The following is a 19,956-nucleotide window of genomic DNA, read 5'->3' as shown; positions in this document are numbered from 1 at the left end:
TAATTAGCGGAAATTTTTAAAAATAAAACAGTGCAAGAATTATTTTTCTTTTCAATAAGATGACCTTAATCCAAGCCTGTCGCAAAATCCGGTCTTAGCTGACGTCTACTAACTATAACTCCCTGCCAAATTCCATAATTTTACGTCAAATTTCGATATTTCGTGATAAATCTCCCTTCGCTTTATACATGTGTAGATTCAGTACGTATAAATATAATATATACGTATAGCGAGTAAATTGCCTAAAAATCTGTCCAAACTATTATTAATCATTAATCATTTATTAATGATGGTTTTTAGGCAACATACTTGAAACATATTTTTTAACATCCAAACTTTGATATACCCATGCTTCAGATGACCCAAGAGCTTATTTAGCCCAATGGATAAGTCTTGCCACCCACAGGAGTATAGCTTGGCAATTTCGTTCGTAACACTCCCGATGAACCGGGAGGGGGGTAGCGATGAAAGAAAAACCGACGACTGATGCACCTTACTTCCCCGCAAGCATGATTTCACACTCTTAAATTAAATTAAATTCTTATAAGTATTTGATTAATTATACATTTAATATACTGTTAATTCTTAGTTTTAATTCATTTTAATTTAATTATTAATATGTATTTGTTGTTGACCGAATAAAGCGCTTATTCCTATTAAAACACTTTTCTTCCATTAAACAATTGAATGAAGGTTGTTTTGTAATTCGTCAGTCGTATTTCGAATTTTCTACTAATAGTTAATAATAATAATTTATGTACCTAAGCAAAAATATTCTTTGTTTATGTTTATTTAAGTAAATCATTATATTATAAATACCTACCTATTTTGCGGAAATTTCTGTTGTAAATTGGGCTTTGCTGCTTGGATTTGTTAAGTAATTATTATATCAATAATAGGTTTAGTTATAGCAATAATAAATACATTTTTTATAGATTCTGAAACAATGTTTTAATCTCACTTGGATATTGTTAAGAATACCGAATAGAAAATAATAATCGATTACCGATTAATTTTAAATATATACAACCGACTTCCAAATATAAATACACCTACGAAACTAAAAAGCGAAGTAGTACATTATGATATAAGTAGGGTAAGTTGAAAATTACAGCTAAGGCGAGGGAAATTTCAGGTAATTCGGTTAAGTAATCGAGGCGTGAAAGAGTAACAAGCATTCATATCATTAAAATCATCAGTTTTCGCAAATCTCGGGAAACCATGGATTTTTCGGGATAAAAAGTACTTACCTAGCCTATGTGTTAATCCAGAGTAAAATCCATTTCCATTCAAAATTTTAGCCAAATCGCTTCAGTAGTAGCGGCGTTAAAGGTAACAAACATCCAAACATACATCCAAACATCCATACAAACTTTTACAATTCTTTTGGGATGGAAATAGATTTTACTGTGGATTAATACAGGCTACTTTTTATCCCGAAAAAAAATCATGGTTTCCCGAGATTTGTGAAAACTGATGATTTTGATGATAGGAATGCTTGTTACTCTTTCACGACTCGACTACTGAACTGAATTAGCTGAAAATTTGGTATTGAGATATATTATAGCCTGGATTAACACATAGATTCTACGCGGACGAAGTCGCGGGTGTCCGCTAGTCTACAATATTATAAGTACGAGTAGGTGCGTGAATAAATAACGAAATGTATAATGAAAAGTCGTCACAACATTTATTTACAATATTTACAAAGATCAAGGCTTAAGTACATAATGTTACAAGTAAATTGCTCCTACAAAGTTCAGTTGAAACATATAGGCCCGGCTTTGAAGGCAAACTTGTGTTCGGCGTCCATGAATGACAGTGGTTGGAAGTCGGTAATGGGCAAACGATCACTGCGGGAGGTGCGCACTTCAAAGACTATATCTCCTGTACCATCCTGAAAGGCCAAAAGGATTATAATTTATAACAAGCAGATGCAGAAGCAGTTGTGTGCATTTTAAGAAATTAAAAACGCGTCTCAAACAGGTGAAGGAAAACATCGTGAGGAAACCTGCACACCAGAGAATTTTCTTAATTCTCTGCGTGTGTGAAGTCTGCCAATCCGCATTGAACCAGCGTGGTGGACTATTGGCCTACCCTTCTCATTCTGAGAGGAGAGTCGAGCTCAGCAGTGAGCCGAATAAGGGTTGATAATGATGAAGCAGAAGCCCCGAAATTTCACCCGCGTAGTGGGCATACGGGGATAAAAAATATTGGCTATATGACACAAAAGGTCTGGCTGGTGGGAGGTTTCGGCTGTGACTAGTTACCATCATACCGAAAAAGACGTACCGCTAAGCGATTTAGCGTTCCGGTGGGATGTCGTGTAGAAACCGAAAGAGGTGTGCAAGTCTATCAGCACTTATAAACAAATAAAAAAATACCTCACACTGGTCCTTAATTATTTGCGGTTCTTTAAACTCGACGTTATTCTGTCCGAATAACTTGACGGTGTTGGCTCTTATCAAGTCAGCGGGTATGTCCGATCTGAAAGTTATACAAAAAGGTAATGTTAAAAATTGTAATAAATTTAGTTTTAGCATATGTTTTTTGTGGTTTTAGGAAGATCGCCTCTTTACTATCGTTACGGAGGGCCCTAGTACCTACTAGTGAAAGTCTTTTGTACTTGATTTGTCGAATTTCGTGGAATAAACAACACGCGTGTAGGCATTTCCAGAATGATCTACAATCATTGTCACATTAATACGCGCCGGAGAGGATACTCGTGGCAGTGTTACCAAAGATTACTTTGTATTATAAGTGTAACTTCGGAATGAAGTAACATCGAAGTGATTCCAGCGAGACAAGTGAACAAAAGTGAACTCGGTTACCATTTTGGACAACGAATTGCCTACGTTTGGAAGTTTGTATTGATGCTCGGATTAAGGAGTGGAAAGTCTCACAAGAGTTTCATTTACCAGGTGTTTCATTCCAAATCTTCGAACCCTATTTCGTAACACTATATAACAATGCTCCTTCTCCCTTCTAAGGTTTTTGGCTACAGTTCCTCTTCTATTTTTATAGAGATTTTAAAACAGAATTTCTGTGGCCGAAAAACGTTAGCTAGGTATGTAGACTAGCCGACGCCCCGCGGTTTCACCCACGTAGTTTCAAATAAAGTGGCTTTCTAGTGATTTCAAAATCGGCTTATTGAAGTTGCGGTCGTCCTCAGTGACAATAATACTGTTACGTACTGGGAATTTGGAACGAAAACGTCTGCTGACTGTGATGATACATACCTAATTCAATCAGAACTTCAAACAAGCTGTTGATAGGTCAATCGTATTTCAGAATGATAGACAAGGTTACTAATTAACAATTATTTCCTTCGCTTTGAAAGTAGACTGCTCGCACATACTTACTCGTATTTATATCAACGATGGAAGGAAGGAAAGCGAAGGCAGTATGAAGGGAAAACATATAGTGGATACTCGTATTTAAGTATATCAGCGAGTAAAAAAAACGAATAATCCAGAACTTTTTTCAAAACAAAAGGAGGGAATGTTCGCGAAAAGTCAGTTTCTAGAAATGCAAGTAAAAAACATCGTAAGTAGGTAGGGACCTATACAAGCCTCTGTGAATCTTATGAAGTTTTAGGTATATAACGGAATTAAGCAATATTCTATTGTATCACTATGAATTAGTGTATAATTCATAGTGATACAGTATAATTAGTTATATTCTTGCCTTTGTGGTGCCAGAGTGTTGACGCAGGTGTATGTAAAGTTTTGCCTCGCACCGTTGGACAGTAGCCTCAGGTATCGTAGTTGAATCGCACCAGAACCTTCGCTGTCATAGGTGATCTGTGTAAAGAAATAAATAAATAAATAATGCTAATCACAACTAGGTATTGCATATTATTCAAAGAAAAAATAAATAACAGACCCAAAGGGAAAACATACAGTGGACTCCATTACGAAAATTGTCATTATTTATGTTGTTGTAGAGGTGAGGTATCACTTGGTATAAATAAGAGGGTATTTGATGACTTGAGCTCATTTGTTTGTTAGGCAGTGTAAACACCGTCACGCTGCCAGATGCGTTAATGATTTTGTCATAATGTTTTGACCAATCCACCACCAATGACCAATGACTGGACGTGCGTGGACGTATCAATCCACTTTTGAGGGCAAAGAATTTGGCGATGAATGGTGGTGGAAACTTACGCGATATCCGTAGTCAAGCTGCGAAAACTTGTGACCATCAGATTCCGAGAAAACAGCAGCTGCGTTGATGTTGTCTGCATATACACAAGTGCTGTGCCCTTGGCAATACGCACGTATTGGCCGCGAACTTGCGCCACGTGCGTCTATCCAGTAAAAACCTGGAAGAAAGGAAGAATAATCACATTCATAATACTTATTCAACGATACATGACTGATATACAAGAGCCGTGATAGCCCCAGTAGATATGACCTTTGCCTTCGATTCGGAGGGAGTAGATTCGAATCCGGCCATGTACCCATCGATCGTAGATCGTTAGATGGGCCTCAAAGCGTCGCGGAATTGTCATTGGCTTCGCACATTGAGTACCTACTTGTGTTTTTACACTTACAAAATGAACACGAAGGCATAATTAAGGGATTAAAATAAGAAAAACAGAAAATATTTTTTTAAATCAACGTCCATTCACATCATGCGCTTGTTACGTACTAAGATAAGATGTGCGTGCACGTCTTTAGGTAATATAATTGTATATAATATAATTATAATTTGCGTAATTACATAAAATTGTGCGTTCTTTAATATGGAGGGGCCCATCTAACGATTTATATCGATGCATGCACCTCCAACTTTTCAATGTGCATTATAACCTACCTCCTCCAAATTGGAGGCAAAGGTCAAATCCACTGGGCTACTATGTCTCAATGAAATTACTGAGTAGTAAATTACCATCAGTTAAATTGCCGTGTGCGGTTCGTAAGTCTCTGCAGGATAGCGCCGGGTTGGCTCGTGTGCCCCAGGGTCTTCTTGCTGTGTCCAGCGCTGTGTGCGCCGCTAACACACTCGAAAACACTTCGCGAAGCCATTCGTCTGTTGTATCTTCATCTGTAATATGAACACGTGTGATGGGTGTGTAGTTGTAGTAACCGATTTAAAAAAAAAGGAGGACTTCTCAATTCGACGCGTATGTTTTTCTTTTTTTTACCCATCTTATGTGCTACCGATCACTTTGACGGCGGTGCTAACACATTAACTTAAGTCGTTTAAATTATAAAGTTTTAGGATTTTCAGACGGTTCTTTCCCGTGGTTCTTTCAAATACGGTGCTTACACGAGGCTTAACAGTTAACACCTGTTTTTGACAGTGCACAGCTTACTAATACTGTCAGTATGGAGTTTTTATTTCCAATAAATTTTCAGTACAAATTCTCGGCTCGGAATGGAAAAGTTGGTGGCTAAAGCCCCGTGCCTCGGAGAGCATATCAAGCCGTCGATCTTGGTCATTATTATTAACATCTGTAGTCGTCACAAAAACCAAACCTTTTTACACAAGCATTATGTAGGTTTTAGTCCAAAGGTATCCCATCTTCAATAAGGCAATAAGTCTGGCTCTGTGGTGAACCGTTCAAATAGGTTGATAATGATGATGAAGAATTGTGGCTAACCTTCTTCCTCTAAGTCATCACTTGTGGCAGTTTCCATAGAATCAGTGTTGACGCTACGGCGTTTTCTATGAGACATAAATAATTCCGCAGGTATTTGTGGCGCTGGTGCAGGTGGTCCAGGGGGGCCTGGTGAGCCAGGTGGACCGGGCAGACCAGGTCGACCTTCTGGCCCAGATGACCCCTTGGGCCCCACGGGCCCTTCTGGACCTGGTAGGCCAGCTGGACCAGTATCTCCCTTCGGTCCCGCGGGTCCAATTGGTCCCTAAAGACGATAAATAAAATAATGGTTATTTACTCAATACACTGTACTAAAAGGTGTACTATGAAAAAAAAAACCCATAAATTAGGACACTAAAAGAACAGCAGCAGAACACAAAAAAGATTTTTTTTTATTTTCTAACTGTTTTCGCTCATCGAATTTTCATGTAGTTGTCGTAGTTTAGTAAAGTTTTGGCAACATATTATTATTATTTGAAGTAAAAAAGGGGTTTTTTTACCTACTTACCTCATTCATCAGTTTAGACAAAGAACTTTACTTTATAAAACTCACGCGGGTTGGTACGCGGCTATAAATTAGTATCCAATAAAAATCACTAATTAAAGACTTAAGCTGTAGATTATTTCAGATGATATTGATAGTACAATTACCGTATCTCCCTTCGGCCCCGCAGGTCCGACAAGTCCCTGTGGTCCTTGTTTACCAGTTTCCCCTTGATCACCTTTCAAACCCATTGGACCTGTTTCTCCAATATGACCCTTTGGACCTTTGTTGCCTTTATCTCCCCTTACTCCTTGTAATCCTGGAAGTCCAACAATTCCAGGTTGACCAGGTGGTCCCATAATGCCGGGTTGTCCTACATCACCCTGTAAAAAAAGTTATAAATATCTAATATACCTTTCAACATACTATTTGTTTAAAAATAATTGCAATAAACAAGGTTTAAATCTTACAATAGGTCCTGGTAGTCCTCTTAAGCCCCTTTGTCCTTCAGGTCCAATCGGTCCTGGTGGTCCAACTGGACCAATGTCTCCCGACATCCCTTTTGGCCCTTTATCTCCTTTCTCGCCTGGGATACCAGGACTACCTTGGACTCCTGCTGGACCCTCTGTACCCTAGAAACATGTGATTAGAAATTTTACTATCGAATATCTGTATTTTTTTAATCAAAAAAAAGTAATTCTTTCTTTTTAATTGATATAAAAATAAATGCTGTGTGTTAGTCACACTAAAATTCAAAATAGCATAATTAATTTCAGCCCTTGACGGTCTAAGCAAAGGAAATTAAAATCTAAAGGGATTGTTGGAAAAATCGTATTTATGTTTATATCGTATATATATTTGCCAATTTGAAAAATATAGTGACTACGATCTACTGGATCAGATAGATCAGATTAAACATCATTTTCTAAAAGCTACTTACGGGACTGCCCGGAACTCCCGTTTCCCCTGGCTTGCCCGGAGGTCCCACGATTCCAGGCAGACCAGGTGGTCCAGTGCTCCCCTCGGGACCGTCAGACCCTGGTTCACCTTTTATTCCTTGGGGACCAGGTTCCCCTCGATCGCCGGGGATACCTGCTGGCCCTGGATCTCCTTTTGGACCTTCTGGGCCAGGAAGGCCTTTGGGACCTGATTCCCCTTGTAAACCTGGAGCGCCATCTTCACCCTTGGGTCCCATAGAGCCTCTTGGTCCCTTTATACAAAAAATTACAATATTTCTTAGAATTATTTATTTATAGAAAATATTTTATTGCATGCAATACAAGAAAATAAATATTAAAAACAGAATACATATTATGTACAAGGTAAAAGGCCTTTAAGCCTTATCACTAAACTGTTCCAGTGTAATAAATAGTAAAGTACGGGTAAGTGCATAAAAAATCATGTATTTAATTTTTTTATTGACTAAATTTCATATACAGTTTACAATTCTTGAAAGCTATTTTTATAAGACACGTGTATTACTCACTAATTTGCCATCAGGGCCTTGAGGTCCAGCGGGACCCGGTACACCTGAACTTCCTATTTCTCCCCGATCCCCTTCAAGGCCTCTAGGTCCTGGCTCACCTGCGTTTCCTTTTGCACCTCGTCTTCCAGGGGGGCCAGTAAGGCCAGGTGGTCCAAGTGGGCCTAAAAGACAATCATAATTTTAAACATCGTTTTATTAAATTAGAACATAATTTTTATAAATATATACGTTCAATTGAATATTTTTACCAATAGGTCCAACATCTCCTCTGTCGCCTTTCGGACCTTGGTCACCTTTAGAGCCGTCTTGTCCAATTTTACCCATAGGCCCAGCTGGACCGCGGACTCCATCTGTTCCAGGCGGGCCTATTGGACCTGGATCGCCTGGTGGACCTTTATCTCCAGGTAAACCCACTGACCCTGGCTCCCCTCTTAATCCTTGAATTCCCGGTGAACCTGTAGGTCCCTGAAAATGTCGGTAAGTTCACTTACAGATTATAAAATTGGACATAATTAAATAGACCTTTTAAATCTTTCTTTTCCATGATTAATATTATTAATCGTTTTGAGTATTGTAAAGTATTAACTTACGGATTCACCCATTGCGCCTTTAAAACCTTTTTCGCCAGGTGGCCCTGCCTCTCCTTTATCACCGTCTTCGCCTGGTAAGCCCACTGGACCTGGAGCTCCAACTAAACCCCTAGGTCCAAGTAAACCATCTCGGCCGACAGGACCTATTGGGCCTGGTTCTCCTACTTCTCCTTTTTGTCCACCGGGTCCTGGTGATCCTCTAGGTCCTTCTCGACCGACAGATCCTTGTAAGCCTTCACGACCTGCTTCACCTTGTTCTCCTTTATCACCTCTTACACCTGGTGGTCCGGGTGGGCCTATGTCACCTTTTGAGCCTGGTGTTCCCTATAAGTATAATTACCAAATTCTATTTAACTTTGATGTTATATCAAGGTTCTTGGCCTTCGTTATGTGTGTACCGTAGAGGTCCTTTTAATGTTATATAATACCTATCAGCAAAGTTAATACCTAAATATTCGCAAAATTTCAAACCATTTAAGCATATAAACATGACATTTAAACGATAGTTTATTTCCGGTACATGTAGTAAAAATATAACCGTAAATACATAAATACTAAAAATAAATAATAATATAATAGGTAACTAATTTCGGTAAAATGATGGCCATTAAATAAGTATTACTAACTACAGTAAAATTAAATTATTCCTTACTGGCATTCCTGGCATGCCAGACTCTCCATTAGGGCCAGGCAAACCTGGAGGACCAACAGGACCCGACTTTCCCTCTGGGCCGGGAGGTCCAGGTGGACCCTCTTTCCCCATTTCTCCTGGAGTTCCCATTTCTCCAGGCGTCCCTGGTATGCCAGATGGTCCTTGCAGTCCAGGTGGTCCTTGGTCACCATTTTGTCCTTGGGGACCAATATTTCCCGGTGGTCCAGGTAGACCAGGAGATCCGGTGTTACCCTGTAACATATAATGATGAAACTCGAGTAAAGTGATCAATGATTTTAACAATTAAGAACATTTAAAACAGTCTGTTAACGTAGCGTAAATATTAAAAACAACAGTTTTTATGATATTAAAAAAAAATATTATAAAATGCTACCGTGGGTCCTCTTTCGCCCGGTGATCCAGGCATTCCCGGTTTGCCATCTACTCCTGGGGCTCCCATAGGACCAGGAAATCCTCGCGGCCCTTCTAAACCTTGTGGACCTCTTTCACCTACAGATCCCGGTGGTCCTGGTTGACCTGTGTCACCTTTTGGTCCTGGTGGCCCATCCGATCCTCGGCGACCTCGGGGTCCCCGATATCCCTGAAGAATGCATAATGTGAATATAATAATTATTACTTTCATTTGATATATAGGAATTATGAAAGCAAATTAAATATAATATTGCGTATTATACACATAAAAACAATCCCAATTTTAATAAATACCCAAATTTAAAATATTCCCTATTTTGTGAAATTATGGAAAAATAAAGAAAAAAAAATACAAAAATAAACAAAAAATTAAAGAATTAAAACTTTAACTAAGAATTAGCATGCAAAGAAGGCTTTATTCTACTATTGGTATAAACAACCTCTATCAGGCAACCCTTGACTAAAGGATTTGCGAAGCAAGAGCGGGAAGAAATTATTGACTTAATAGCTTATTCAATTTAAGTTTCTCATTATGATTTAATAAAATATATGTTTTCTAATTACCCTTGGACCGCTTTCTCCTCGGTCTCCTGGACTACCAATCATTCCCTAAAAATGTAAAAAAATTAGTTTCTTCAAAATATTACGCTATATCTACATATTATCTGTGACTTACCGCTACTCCCTTAGTGCCTCTTCTCCCTCTTCTACCGGAGGCACCTTTATCGCCTTTTTCACCCTGTATACCAGGATAGCCTGATGGCCCTTGTGGCCCAGTAGCACCCTTTTCCCCTGTAGGGCCAATAGATCCTGTCTCACCTCTTGGTCCTTCCGTTCCCTATAAATAAAGTTGTTATTTTAAAACGAATGATTATAGTAACTCATCTTTCATGTATCCATGTCATACTTAATGTACCTTTTGTCCTTCAGGTCCTTCAATACCAGGGGGTCCAGATTCACCCGGTAAACCACGTTCTCCTTTAGTTCCTATATCTCCTTTCTCGCCTTCTATTCCTGTAATTCATAGATGATATGTATCTGTAGTAGCTTTTTTCTGCACACAGGATCAGCTTGGATGTCCAGCGTAGAAATACAGCCAGTATTCTTGCCACCAATCCACGTGGTCATGATTTGTCTAGTTATTAGGATAGCATAAGCTCCTTATTGTATTCTTTCTCAATAAAAAAGTAGTAGCTTGAACTACAAAAAATACTTTTAATTTATTTATTTTCTTAAAATGTTTTACCTCTTATTCCTTTGTCCCCTTTATCACCCGACAGACCCCTGGGACCATCATCGCCTTTTAAACCTCGTGGTCCAGGAAAGCCTAACATGCCCTGAAACAATATAATATACCTTATGTATGTTTTGCTATATTAAACTGATTTTGATTTCCTTTTGGATACTTTGACAAGAGAGGCAATAGTTCTAAAAACTTACCTGTGGACCCGGTATCCCAACATCACCAGGTGAACCTTGTTGTCCTGGTGTACCTGGCGTACCTGGTGAACCTTCGGGGCCTGGTAACCCTGATATACCTTGTTTTCCTTGGGGTCCCTGCAATACAAATACAATAAGGACAATATTACATTGCACTAGCAGTATACACTAATTTAAAAAAAATTAACTTACTTGTATGCCTGGGACACCAATAGGTCCTTGAGGACCAGGAGATCCAGCTGGCCCCATAGGCCCTGGTTGTCCCGGGGTTCCAGGTGGCCCTGGTTGTCCTGCAGCACCCTTAGTGCCTTGTGGACCCTCGTTTCCAGGTATACCTGGATATCCAATAAGGCCAGGAAACCCTCTGGGACCTGTGAAACCTCTGGGACCCTGTTGTGGAAATCATATTAATATTATGTAGTCATATTTATTTTAAGGAAGATTTAAAGCAAAAATATTTACTAATTCTCCTAATAGTCCTGGTGGGCCGGTCGGTCCATCGTCACCTGGAGGACCATCGAGACCAGGTGCTCCTGCTTCTCCTTGCTGACCCGGTGTTCCTCTTTCACCTTTATCTCCGGGCATTCCTGTCTGACCTGGATAGCCCTGTTCACCTTTAGGACCAAGTGAACCTGGAGATCCTCTTTCCCCATCTCTTCCGGCATGTCCACGACGTCCTATTCTTCCTGGTGGACCTTGATTACCTCTCGGTCCTGGTGGTCCCTGAAAAGAGATGCATTTTCAATCATCTAAACATATGTATTAAATCAGGATATACGTATCTATAATAATTGTTAAATAGTAAAATTTATAAAAATCTAAAAGTAATCATACTGGTTCTCCTTGATCTCCTTGTTCCCCTTTTAGTCCTTCAGATCCGACTTCTCCCTCAGGGCCGGGTGGTCCATTAAGACCCATAGGACCTTCTACGCCTCTCATTGCAGCCTAAAAAGTGAAACACATTCAATGATTGTTGAACACTGAGGCTTCTTTATTTCACCAATTATAATTCATACCATATGTTGTGTAAGTATTTGTCGAAGTGCTTCTGACTGTGCATCGGGCCCCTTTTCGTTTCCTGGTTGCTGCAACTGTAAAATGTAAGTTTATTTCGCAGCGTATTAGTGCATGTACAAAGCTCTATTCTCTATGTACATGCAAGTTATTAATCTTATTATTATTTAGCTTATTTGTATGTATTTTAAGTGCACAATTAATGTTGAAATAGCTTCTGTAAAAAAAATAACGAAATCTTACTAAAACTTCCGACATCCCTCTCTAAAATATATAAAATGTTCGTGTCGCGGTTACCGAAGTCCTCCGAATCGGTTGGACCGATTTTTATGAAATTTTGTGTGCATATCGAATAGGTTTGAGAATCGACCAACATTTATTGTTTATACCTAAAGGATAAGGGTGACCCACCCCTAAATTTCAAAAGGCAAAATGACGTTTGCCGGGACCATTAGTTAATATTATATAGTGCTAAAAACAGAAATAGGTTCGATTTTCAATTATGGAAGATTTATTACCCAATAATCCTTATAAAACAGCTACTATTAAGAGAATATATTTACATAACAAACAATACAGTATAAACTTACAGGTACTACAAATACATGTCCTGGGGGTCCAGGGAATCCTTGCTGACCCTCTGTACCGGTTTTACCCGGTTCACCTTTAGGTCCTCTCGGCCCTGGTAGACCTGGCGGTCCGGGGTAACCGCGAGGTCCAAAATATGTTCCGGAGCTGCTATAATCATAATCGGTGTCTGGATCGTAAACTATGGATGTATTACCCTGAAACACAAATAAAAAATCCAAGGTTAAAACTAATCATCCGTATTTTAATGACCCTTGAGAGGACCTTGAAAGGGGATATAGAGCTTAGACCTACCACGCTTCTCCAATGTAGGCTAGGCTTAGGGTGACAATGTTAAATTCATTAACGACCACTATTACATGTTAATCATAATTACCGGGACCAACGGCTTAACGTGCTATCCAAGACACGGCATACAGGGGAGTAACACCACTCACCTCCCGACTCAGGCTAAGAATTCAACTGAAAATTTCTTAGAAGAAAGAAAACTTAGTATCTCATTTAGCGCGACCCAGGATTTCCATAACGGCTAACTAGACAAATGAGGCAGTCGTTAGGCTTCTCATCTGCTGACTGGTTGGCGCGTCGTCTGACTGACTAATATACCTTATTAAATTTCCAATTATCTTGCAATTTATTTTACCTTTTTTTTTCTCGTAGGGGGGAAATCCTCATAGACACCCGGGTAGTGCCGGACTCTTACAGGCTAAAGCCCCTCTTACCTTCTAGATGCTGGTGTCCCTGCCATAAAGCCTACCAGCAGCGTCTCGAGTCTTATTTACCTCCCATTCTCTCTTTCATCCTTCTCCTTGATCTTCATTATATTATCCATTTATTTTACCTGGCCAATATCAGGAGGGTGTGTGAGCCAATCTGTTGAATCTTCTGTTGTTGTGATAGGTAGGTAAGGATAGTCTGTGGTAGAGAGAGTTGATACTTCAGTATCTTCCTCGATTTGTCGTTTTGCCTGCAATATTAAGTATAGTTTATCCAACTAACGTTAACATAGGTTTACATAGTGCTTCAAGGTCGTTGGTTGTGACTAATTTCAAACATCAGAAGTTCAAGGGAAATAAATGCCAAAAATAGACTCTTACTCACCGGCAGGCTAGATATCTCTAAATATTCAGGTGGTGTTACTTCGATACTAGGAGGGGTTGACAAAAATTCTTCAGTGTCTGTAAATCTGCCAAAGATACTGTTTTCATCTGCAATAAAAAAAGAAACCTTTTATAGAATTTATAACAATTAGCAGTGAATTTATACTTGAAATTGTCATTAAGGAGTAATCCAATTATAGAATTTGATAATGCGTCCTTTAGATTAAAAATACCAGGTTATGTAGTAATTAATTCTCACCATTATCTGTAGCAGCGTAAGGCGACGTAAATCCAAAAGACTCTGGCACCTGCCAATACGGTTTCGCAGTGGTCAAGTCTCTGCTAGATACGGCCCATAGTTTCTCAGATTGATTTCTCTCATCTGTAAATCTATTCCGTCCAATACCATAATCGTCTTCTTCATTAAACCTGTGTTCGTTGGCATCATCTATATCATAATCAGGCTCTGTTATCTCATTTCTTGTTATCGTAGATGAGTAGTCGTGTGATCCGAGTATACCACAGTCTGGAGCGATGGCTGAGCACATATCGTATGCAAGGTCCGGTTGATTAGCAAACTGGAGCAATTCTATATCGCCCTGTGATAAACAATTGTTTGAGTTCAATTCAAGCTCGTTAATGGCGAATGGTTTCGTCATGTCTAAGGAATTTAAATTAACGCCAATAATTTTGATACTATTTCACGAAGTCATTTACATTCTGTGAATCATTGATGTAGATAAATCACTCTATGCGCGAGACCTATGACAATGCTTAAATTGATAAATTCTTCCGACAGCTGCTTGATTTAATTCAATTATTTCCACAAATAAACGCTTCAAATCACGTTAGTTTGTTCTTGTTAACGTGATTTGAAATGTTTTATTTATGAATCTTGTTCTTAGGGCAGAAAGTAAACTGCAGATGCTTTTGTTTTATGCATTACACGAATGACGATTAGATTTATAATTTGTCATTTTCGACAATTTGTTGTATATGCCTACTTGGCGGTTCAGTGTTTTAGCTATTTCATAATACTTATCGATAGTATGGAATGATTTTGATAACGGCGTTATAATATTAAGAAATACCGATATTATTTAAAGAAATTAAATACACGTCTTAAACGGTGAAGGAAAAAACGAAAGTCAAAGTCAAAGAAAACATCGTGAGGAAACCTGCATAACTGAAAATTTTCTCAAGTCTCTACGTATGTGAAGTCTGCCAATCCGCATTGAGCCAGCGTGGAGGACTATTGGCCTAACCCCTCTCATTCTGAAAGGAGACTCGTGCTCAATAGTGAGCCGAAAATGTGTTGCTAATGATGGTATTATTAAATTTTTCTTTACCTCATAATACTGATCGGGAGTAACTTGAGTACCAACAACGAGAACTCCAGCGAGATTGAACGTGCTGCCAGGATGTCTTCTCAACAGCAATGTGCCTTGTATTTCACAGTCAACCAGCAGAGTTACTGAGTCACCTTTGATGCTAACCGCTACTCTGTGCCATCTGAATTTTAATGTGAGATTTTGTTTTTAGTGTGTATGGCATTGTCGTACATAGTCTTATAATTTAATAATTCTGTATTAAGTCCAGAGTTAAGGGATGATGACAGTTTTTTAAATTGTATATAAATTAAGAGTATGCTAATAGTAAAGCAATTTTGTAAAAGGAACAGGGTATCTGCGATCATTAATTTCGGAGCTACAGGGATTTAAAGGGTCAGATTTTCGGCGCTGCCGCGGATCCCTGAAAAACGCCCCATACAAAATGGCACGAACTAATGACGTCGTAGGCAATGTAATGATCGTTAGATTTGTATGTGCGTACAAACAAAATTACTAATATCTTTGTTATTTGTGCGTTTATGTTTATAGTTCATATATTAAAAAATGTCACATTTAATGTAAGGAAGCCAAAATTGTATGAATTTTCATCTAATTACAATAAAAGATTTTTCATGGATTTTGAAATTTTATAATATCATTTATTTTGCAAATATCCAGACATTCTTTGCTTTTTATATATAAATAAGTTAACATTGACCTACTACTAACTATTGACAACACCCTATTTACCCGAATCTCTCTACTATATAAAAATAAGTCGGGTTTTCCTTCCTGACGCAATAACTCCAGAACGCACGAACCGATTTCCACGGTTTTGCATTCGTTGGAAAGGTTTTGGGCTCCGTGAGGCTTATAGCAAAGAAAATTCAGGAAAAGGTAGGGGTAGGGTAGGGGGTAGGGTAGGGGTAGAGTTTGGTAGGGGTAGTTGAAAGTTTACATCGAGTTTCACGCGGACTAAGTCGCGGGCGTCCGTTAGTGTATCATAAAAATCAATATATTCAAATCTATACTAAAGCCATACTAGAGGAGTACTGTTTACTAACAAACAAATTAGAAATGAGGGTAGAAAACGCATGTCATTTCATAACTTTTTTAATTTAAATTATATATTGTTGTTTTCTAAAATATTATTCAAAATATAGTAAAAATATGTAATTGTTTTAAGCTTATTAATCATATTTATTTTCATTATTTAAGAACAAGTTAATTATAATTATTATTAGGTGTGAAATGACTAAAGATTTATACCCTTATTTCTAATTTATTTGTTGGTAAAGAGTACTCATCAAGAAAGGCTGTAGTATAGTCATCATCCCCATTCTTTTAATCGCGGCGGGGAATGTTCGCGTCTGTACGAATGCATACTCATTCCGCAGCTAACTTCACAAACATAAAGCTCCGTGGCGAGCATCGTACTCGTACTTGTTATGTACCTTTCATCAGCAATGTTGACTCTGAAGGTAAGAAGCTCATTGTCGGCGGGGTCGCCCCTCGTGTCCTCGTAGTACATTGACCCTATTTACCCGAATGTATCATAAAAATCAATATATTCAAACCTAGTCATCATCCCCATTCTTTTAATCGCGGCGGGGAATGTTCGCGTCTGTCCGAATGCATACTCATTCCGCAGCTAACTTCACAAACATAAAGATACGGCGAGCGAGCAGCGTACTCGTACTTGTTATGTACCTTTCATCAGCAATGTTGACTCTGAAGGTAAGAAGCTCATTGTCGGCGGGGTCGCCCCTCGTGTCCTCGTAGTACAGCTCGATCAGCTCCCCCACCACCAGTTGCAGCTGTTCGTCGCCAGCGTCCGAGTATAACACGAACACTGGGTTCTGGTCCGTACCTACGAACATTATTAGCATATATAAACATACTACAGGGTTAGGGCTTTATAAGTAGGACAGCGGCCTCCGTGGAGCAGTCGTGTCCTGGGTTCGATCCCCGGCTGGGCCGATTGACGTTTTCTTAATTGGTCCAGGTCTGGCTGGTGGGAGGTAAGATGACATGTAGAAACCGAAAGGGGTGTGGATTTTCATCCTACGCCTTACAAGTTAGCCCGTTTCCATCTTAGATTGCATCATCACTTACCATCAGATGAGATTGTAGTCAAGGGCTAACTTGTGAAGAATAAAATGAAAATAAATGTCTTATCACCCTAACCCCGCCAAACCGCAGCAGCGTGGTGAAATATATACTTCTTCTATATACTCTTGTCAGCGTGGTCCTTTAGAACAGCGGTTCCCAAAACGTGTTCTGCGGAACCCTAAGGTTCCGTGAAAGTCCCTAAGGGGTTCCGCGAAAATTCAAGATTTCCATATTGTAAATCGTTTCAATTGTGATAATATTAATTGACGTAATTTGTTATTCATTTTCAATTAACTTGTTTTAAATATTGGATTCCAATATTCGAATTTCGAATTTGGAATTCGGTAACCGCTGCTTTAGAACATTCTTTGGCACACGATTTTCACCCTTATCCCCTCACTGTTTGACTACTTCTTGTTAACTTACCCGTAAGTCGAACTACAGCCAGAATAGAGAAGTCTTCAGGGAACGTGTTGTAGAACATTCCAGCGGCGAGGCGATGTAGAGTAGCATTCTCATTGAGGGAATATGCCGAGTACTCTTCACTGGTGTCAGGTGCCTGGCACCGGCCCGGCACACGAGACACTCCATCTGGTAGGTCACCGCTTTGCAAGATGGACAATACGTCGAATATTTCAAGTTTATCTAAAATCAATGAAAAGATTAATTCGTTACCAACCCATATTCGTCTTGTCTAGGATAAAAGATTTTTAATAGATTTTGAAATTTTATAATCTATTTTTTGTAAATAGTTAGTAATTAATATTGACCTTATTTACCCGAATGTATCACAAAAATCAATATATTCAAACCTAGTTATCATCCCTATTATGAAAATTCTTTGGTATGCAGGTTTCCTCACGATGTTTTGCTTCACCTCTCTTCAATCTTTAGCCCACATGGGCCAAAGATTAGTTAAAAAAGGGTGCCGTGATAGGCCCAGTGGATATGACCTCTGCCTCCCGATTCCGGAGGGTGTGGGTTCGAATCCGACCCAGAGCATGCATCTCCAACTTTTCAGTTGTGTGCATATTAAGAAATTAAATATCACGTGTATCAAACGGTAAAGGAAAAACATCGTGAGGTAATCTGCACACCAGGAAATTCCCTTAATTCTCTGCGTGTGTGAAGTCTGCCATTGGGCCAGCGTGGTGGGCTATTATATACCCTGAATAACAAGATAGATACAGATTGAGGTAGATAATGAATGACGAAAACGAAGGCAATCTGTCTGAGTTTATTTAGGATACCTCACTTTTCCATACCGTTACAGCTTTAATTTTAAGTTTATTTTACGAATGAAGAAAAGAATAACTATTGACGATAAATAATAAACCTATACTAAAGCCATACCCGAGGAGTACTGTTAAATAACAAACAAATTAGTAATGAGGGTAGAAAACGGATAACTTTTTTATTTAAAATTATGTATTGTTTTTTTACAAAATATTATTCAAAATGTATTAACTATATCTAACTGCTATAAGCATAATAATCAAATTTATTTTAATTAATTTAGGAACAATTAAATTATAATTATTAATAGGTGTGTAATGACTAGCGATTTATAGCCTCATTTTTAATTTATTTGTTGGTAAACAGTATTCCTCGAGTATGGCTCTAGTATAAATAGGTACATTATTGTCGTAATTAAACAGAATTTACCTTTGAAAGATATGGAGTATCTCTAAAGCAAAACAAGTAGGCAGATATAAAAAGGAAAACGTCCTAATTCAATCAACAAAAAAACTCACTCACCTTCCCCTTTTCCTTTGCCGACCACGCAAAACAATATGAGTAGGAATCCTTTCATCTGAAGAGCCATCGCGGCCCGAATAAACATGCCACCGGGATAATATTTGCAATGGCGCCCATCCCGGTAGTAAAGGGTTGGGAGTTACGTATCTCGTGGTCTGCCTACCCCACGGATGGGTGCCGGCTTACTGAGAGAAATGCGTGGACACTTGCCTATATTGTCATTAATATGTGGATTGCGTTTGTGTTGAAACAATAAATTTCAATTGGCTGTACTGGGATCAATGTTCGCTGGTGTATTCTACTAGTTTTACCGATGGATCCGCTTGTATTTTGTCATTACTTTTTTATAGTTACGATTAGAACACCCCCTGCGGTTTCACCCTTGTAGTCGTCATTCATCACCCAGATTACGAGGATATAATATAGCCTATATAGCCCAGTGGATATGACGTCTGCCTCCGATTCCAGAGGGTGTGGGTTCGAATACGAATTTTCTCAATTCTCTGCGTGTGTGAAGTCTGCCAGTCCGCATTGGGACAGCGTGGTGGATTATTAAACCGGCAACCATACTCTTTAGACTGTCCTATGTACTAACTTTGGTTTTGGCTTAATATAGTTAACATCAAATTAATTACAACCACCTTTTTCGTTATCCGTAAAGCCCGCTGTTAACGAAAATCACAGTATCAATCACACTGTTTAGTGATTTTTCGAACCCACACCCTCCGGACTCGGAGGTTATCTATCACGGCTCAGAAGTATTAGTATAGATGAATAATTAGCCGACACCCCGCGATTTCGCCCGCATATAGTTTTGGTACCTACTCGTGAGGATACAGGAATAAAATATTGCCTATGAAGCTCACAATTAACGTGACCTCCTATTGTTAAAAGAATTTTCAAAATCGGTTCAGTAGATCCAGACATTATTTCCTACAAAGTCACAAACTTTACCTCTTTATAATATTTACATAGAGACAGATAATGTCATTATAATAATGAAACCGATTTCACTGACGTATTTCAGTTATTTTGATTTTAACACAAAATTAATAACCCGATTTTCATGAAAATGAAATGGGACCAATCTGGAAGTATATACTTTTTAATAAGAAAAGAATTTTCAAAATTGATTAATAAATGACGAAGTTAACAAACATTTAAAAAAAAATACTCGTCGAATTTAGTACCTCCTCCTTTTTTGAAATTGGTTAATAATCGAAAATTAATAGATTTTAACTTTATACATACGAAATAAGATTAATTTGTTACAAATACCATTTCTGAACGTTTTCTTGAAATCGCTTGTTTTAGGAAAAGGTTATTGACGCCTGAAATAACATCGGATCAAATCCATTTGGAAG

At 38.6% G+C, this 19,956-nt stretch overlaps 1 protein-coding gene across 2 annotated transcripts; it reads right to left on the bottom strand.

The window, feature by feature from the left end:
* Positions 1-1,666: 1,666 nt before the first annotated feature.
* Positions 1,667-18,763, bottom strand: LOC112055743 (collagen alpha-1(I) chain). 2 transcript variants are annotated; one of them, XM_052891520.1, is made up of 31 exons: positions 18,593-18,763; positions 17,261-17,479; positions 16,433-16,592; positions 14,741-14,903; positions 13,651-13,990; positions 13,393-13,499; positions 13,133-13,258; positions 12,294-12,488; positions 11,706-11,780; positions 11,524-11,634; positions 11,152-11,412; positions 10,882-11,079; positions 10,690-10,806; positions 10,496-10,586; positions 10,166-10,263; positions 9,926-10,087; positions 9,814-9,858; positions 9,212-9,418; positions 8,818-9,069; positions 8,166-8,489; positions 7,824-8,040; positions 7,576-7,736; positions 7,030-7,299; positions 6,560-6,721; positions 6,257-6,472; positions 5,609-5,870; positions 4,894-5,049; positions 4,167-4,324; positions 3,688-3,803; positions 2,385-2,487; positions 1,667-1,897 (listed from the first exon to the last, which is right to left on the bottom strand). In XM_052891520.1, exons 1-31 carry the CDS (start codon positions 18,675-18,677, stop codon positions 1,760-1,762), a joined length of 5,295 nt encoding a protein of 1,764 aa, XP_052747480.1. In that variant the 5' UTR covers positions 18,678-18,763; the 3' UTR covers positions 1,667-1,759. The 2 variants fall into 2 exon arrangements, with proteins under 2 accessions (XP_052747480.1, XP_052747481.1); XM_052891521.1 differs by lacking the exons at positions 16,433-16,592; positions 17,261-17,479; positions 18,593-18,763 and adding an exon at positions 16,177-16,246.
* Between the last annotated feature and the right edge of the window lie 1,193 nt (positions 18,764-19,956).

The sequence above is a fragment of the Bicyclus anynana genome, chromosome 4 (genome assembly GCF_947172395.1).
Source record: "Bicyclus anynana chromosome 4, ilBicAnyn1.1, whole genome shotgun sequence".
Taxonomy (NCBI): Eukaryota; Metazoa; Arthropoda; class Insecta; order Lepidoptera; family Nymphalidae; genus Bicyclus; species Bicyclus anynana.
Note: the sequence above shows the minus strand (reverse complement) of the source record. Positions and strands in the feature narration are given on the sequence as shown.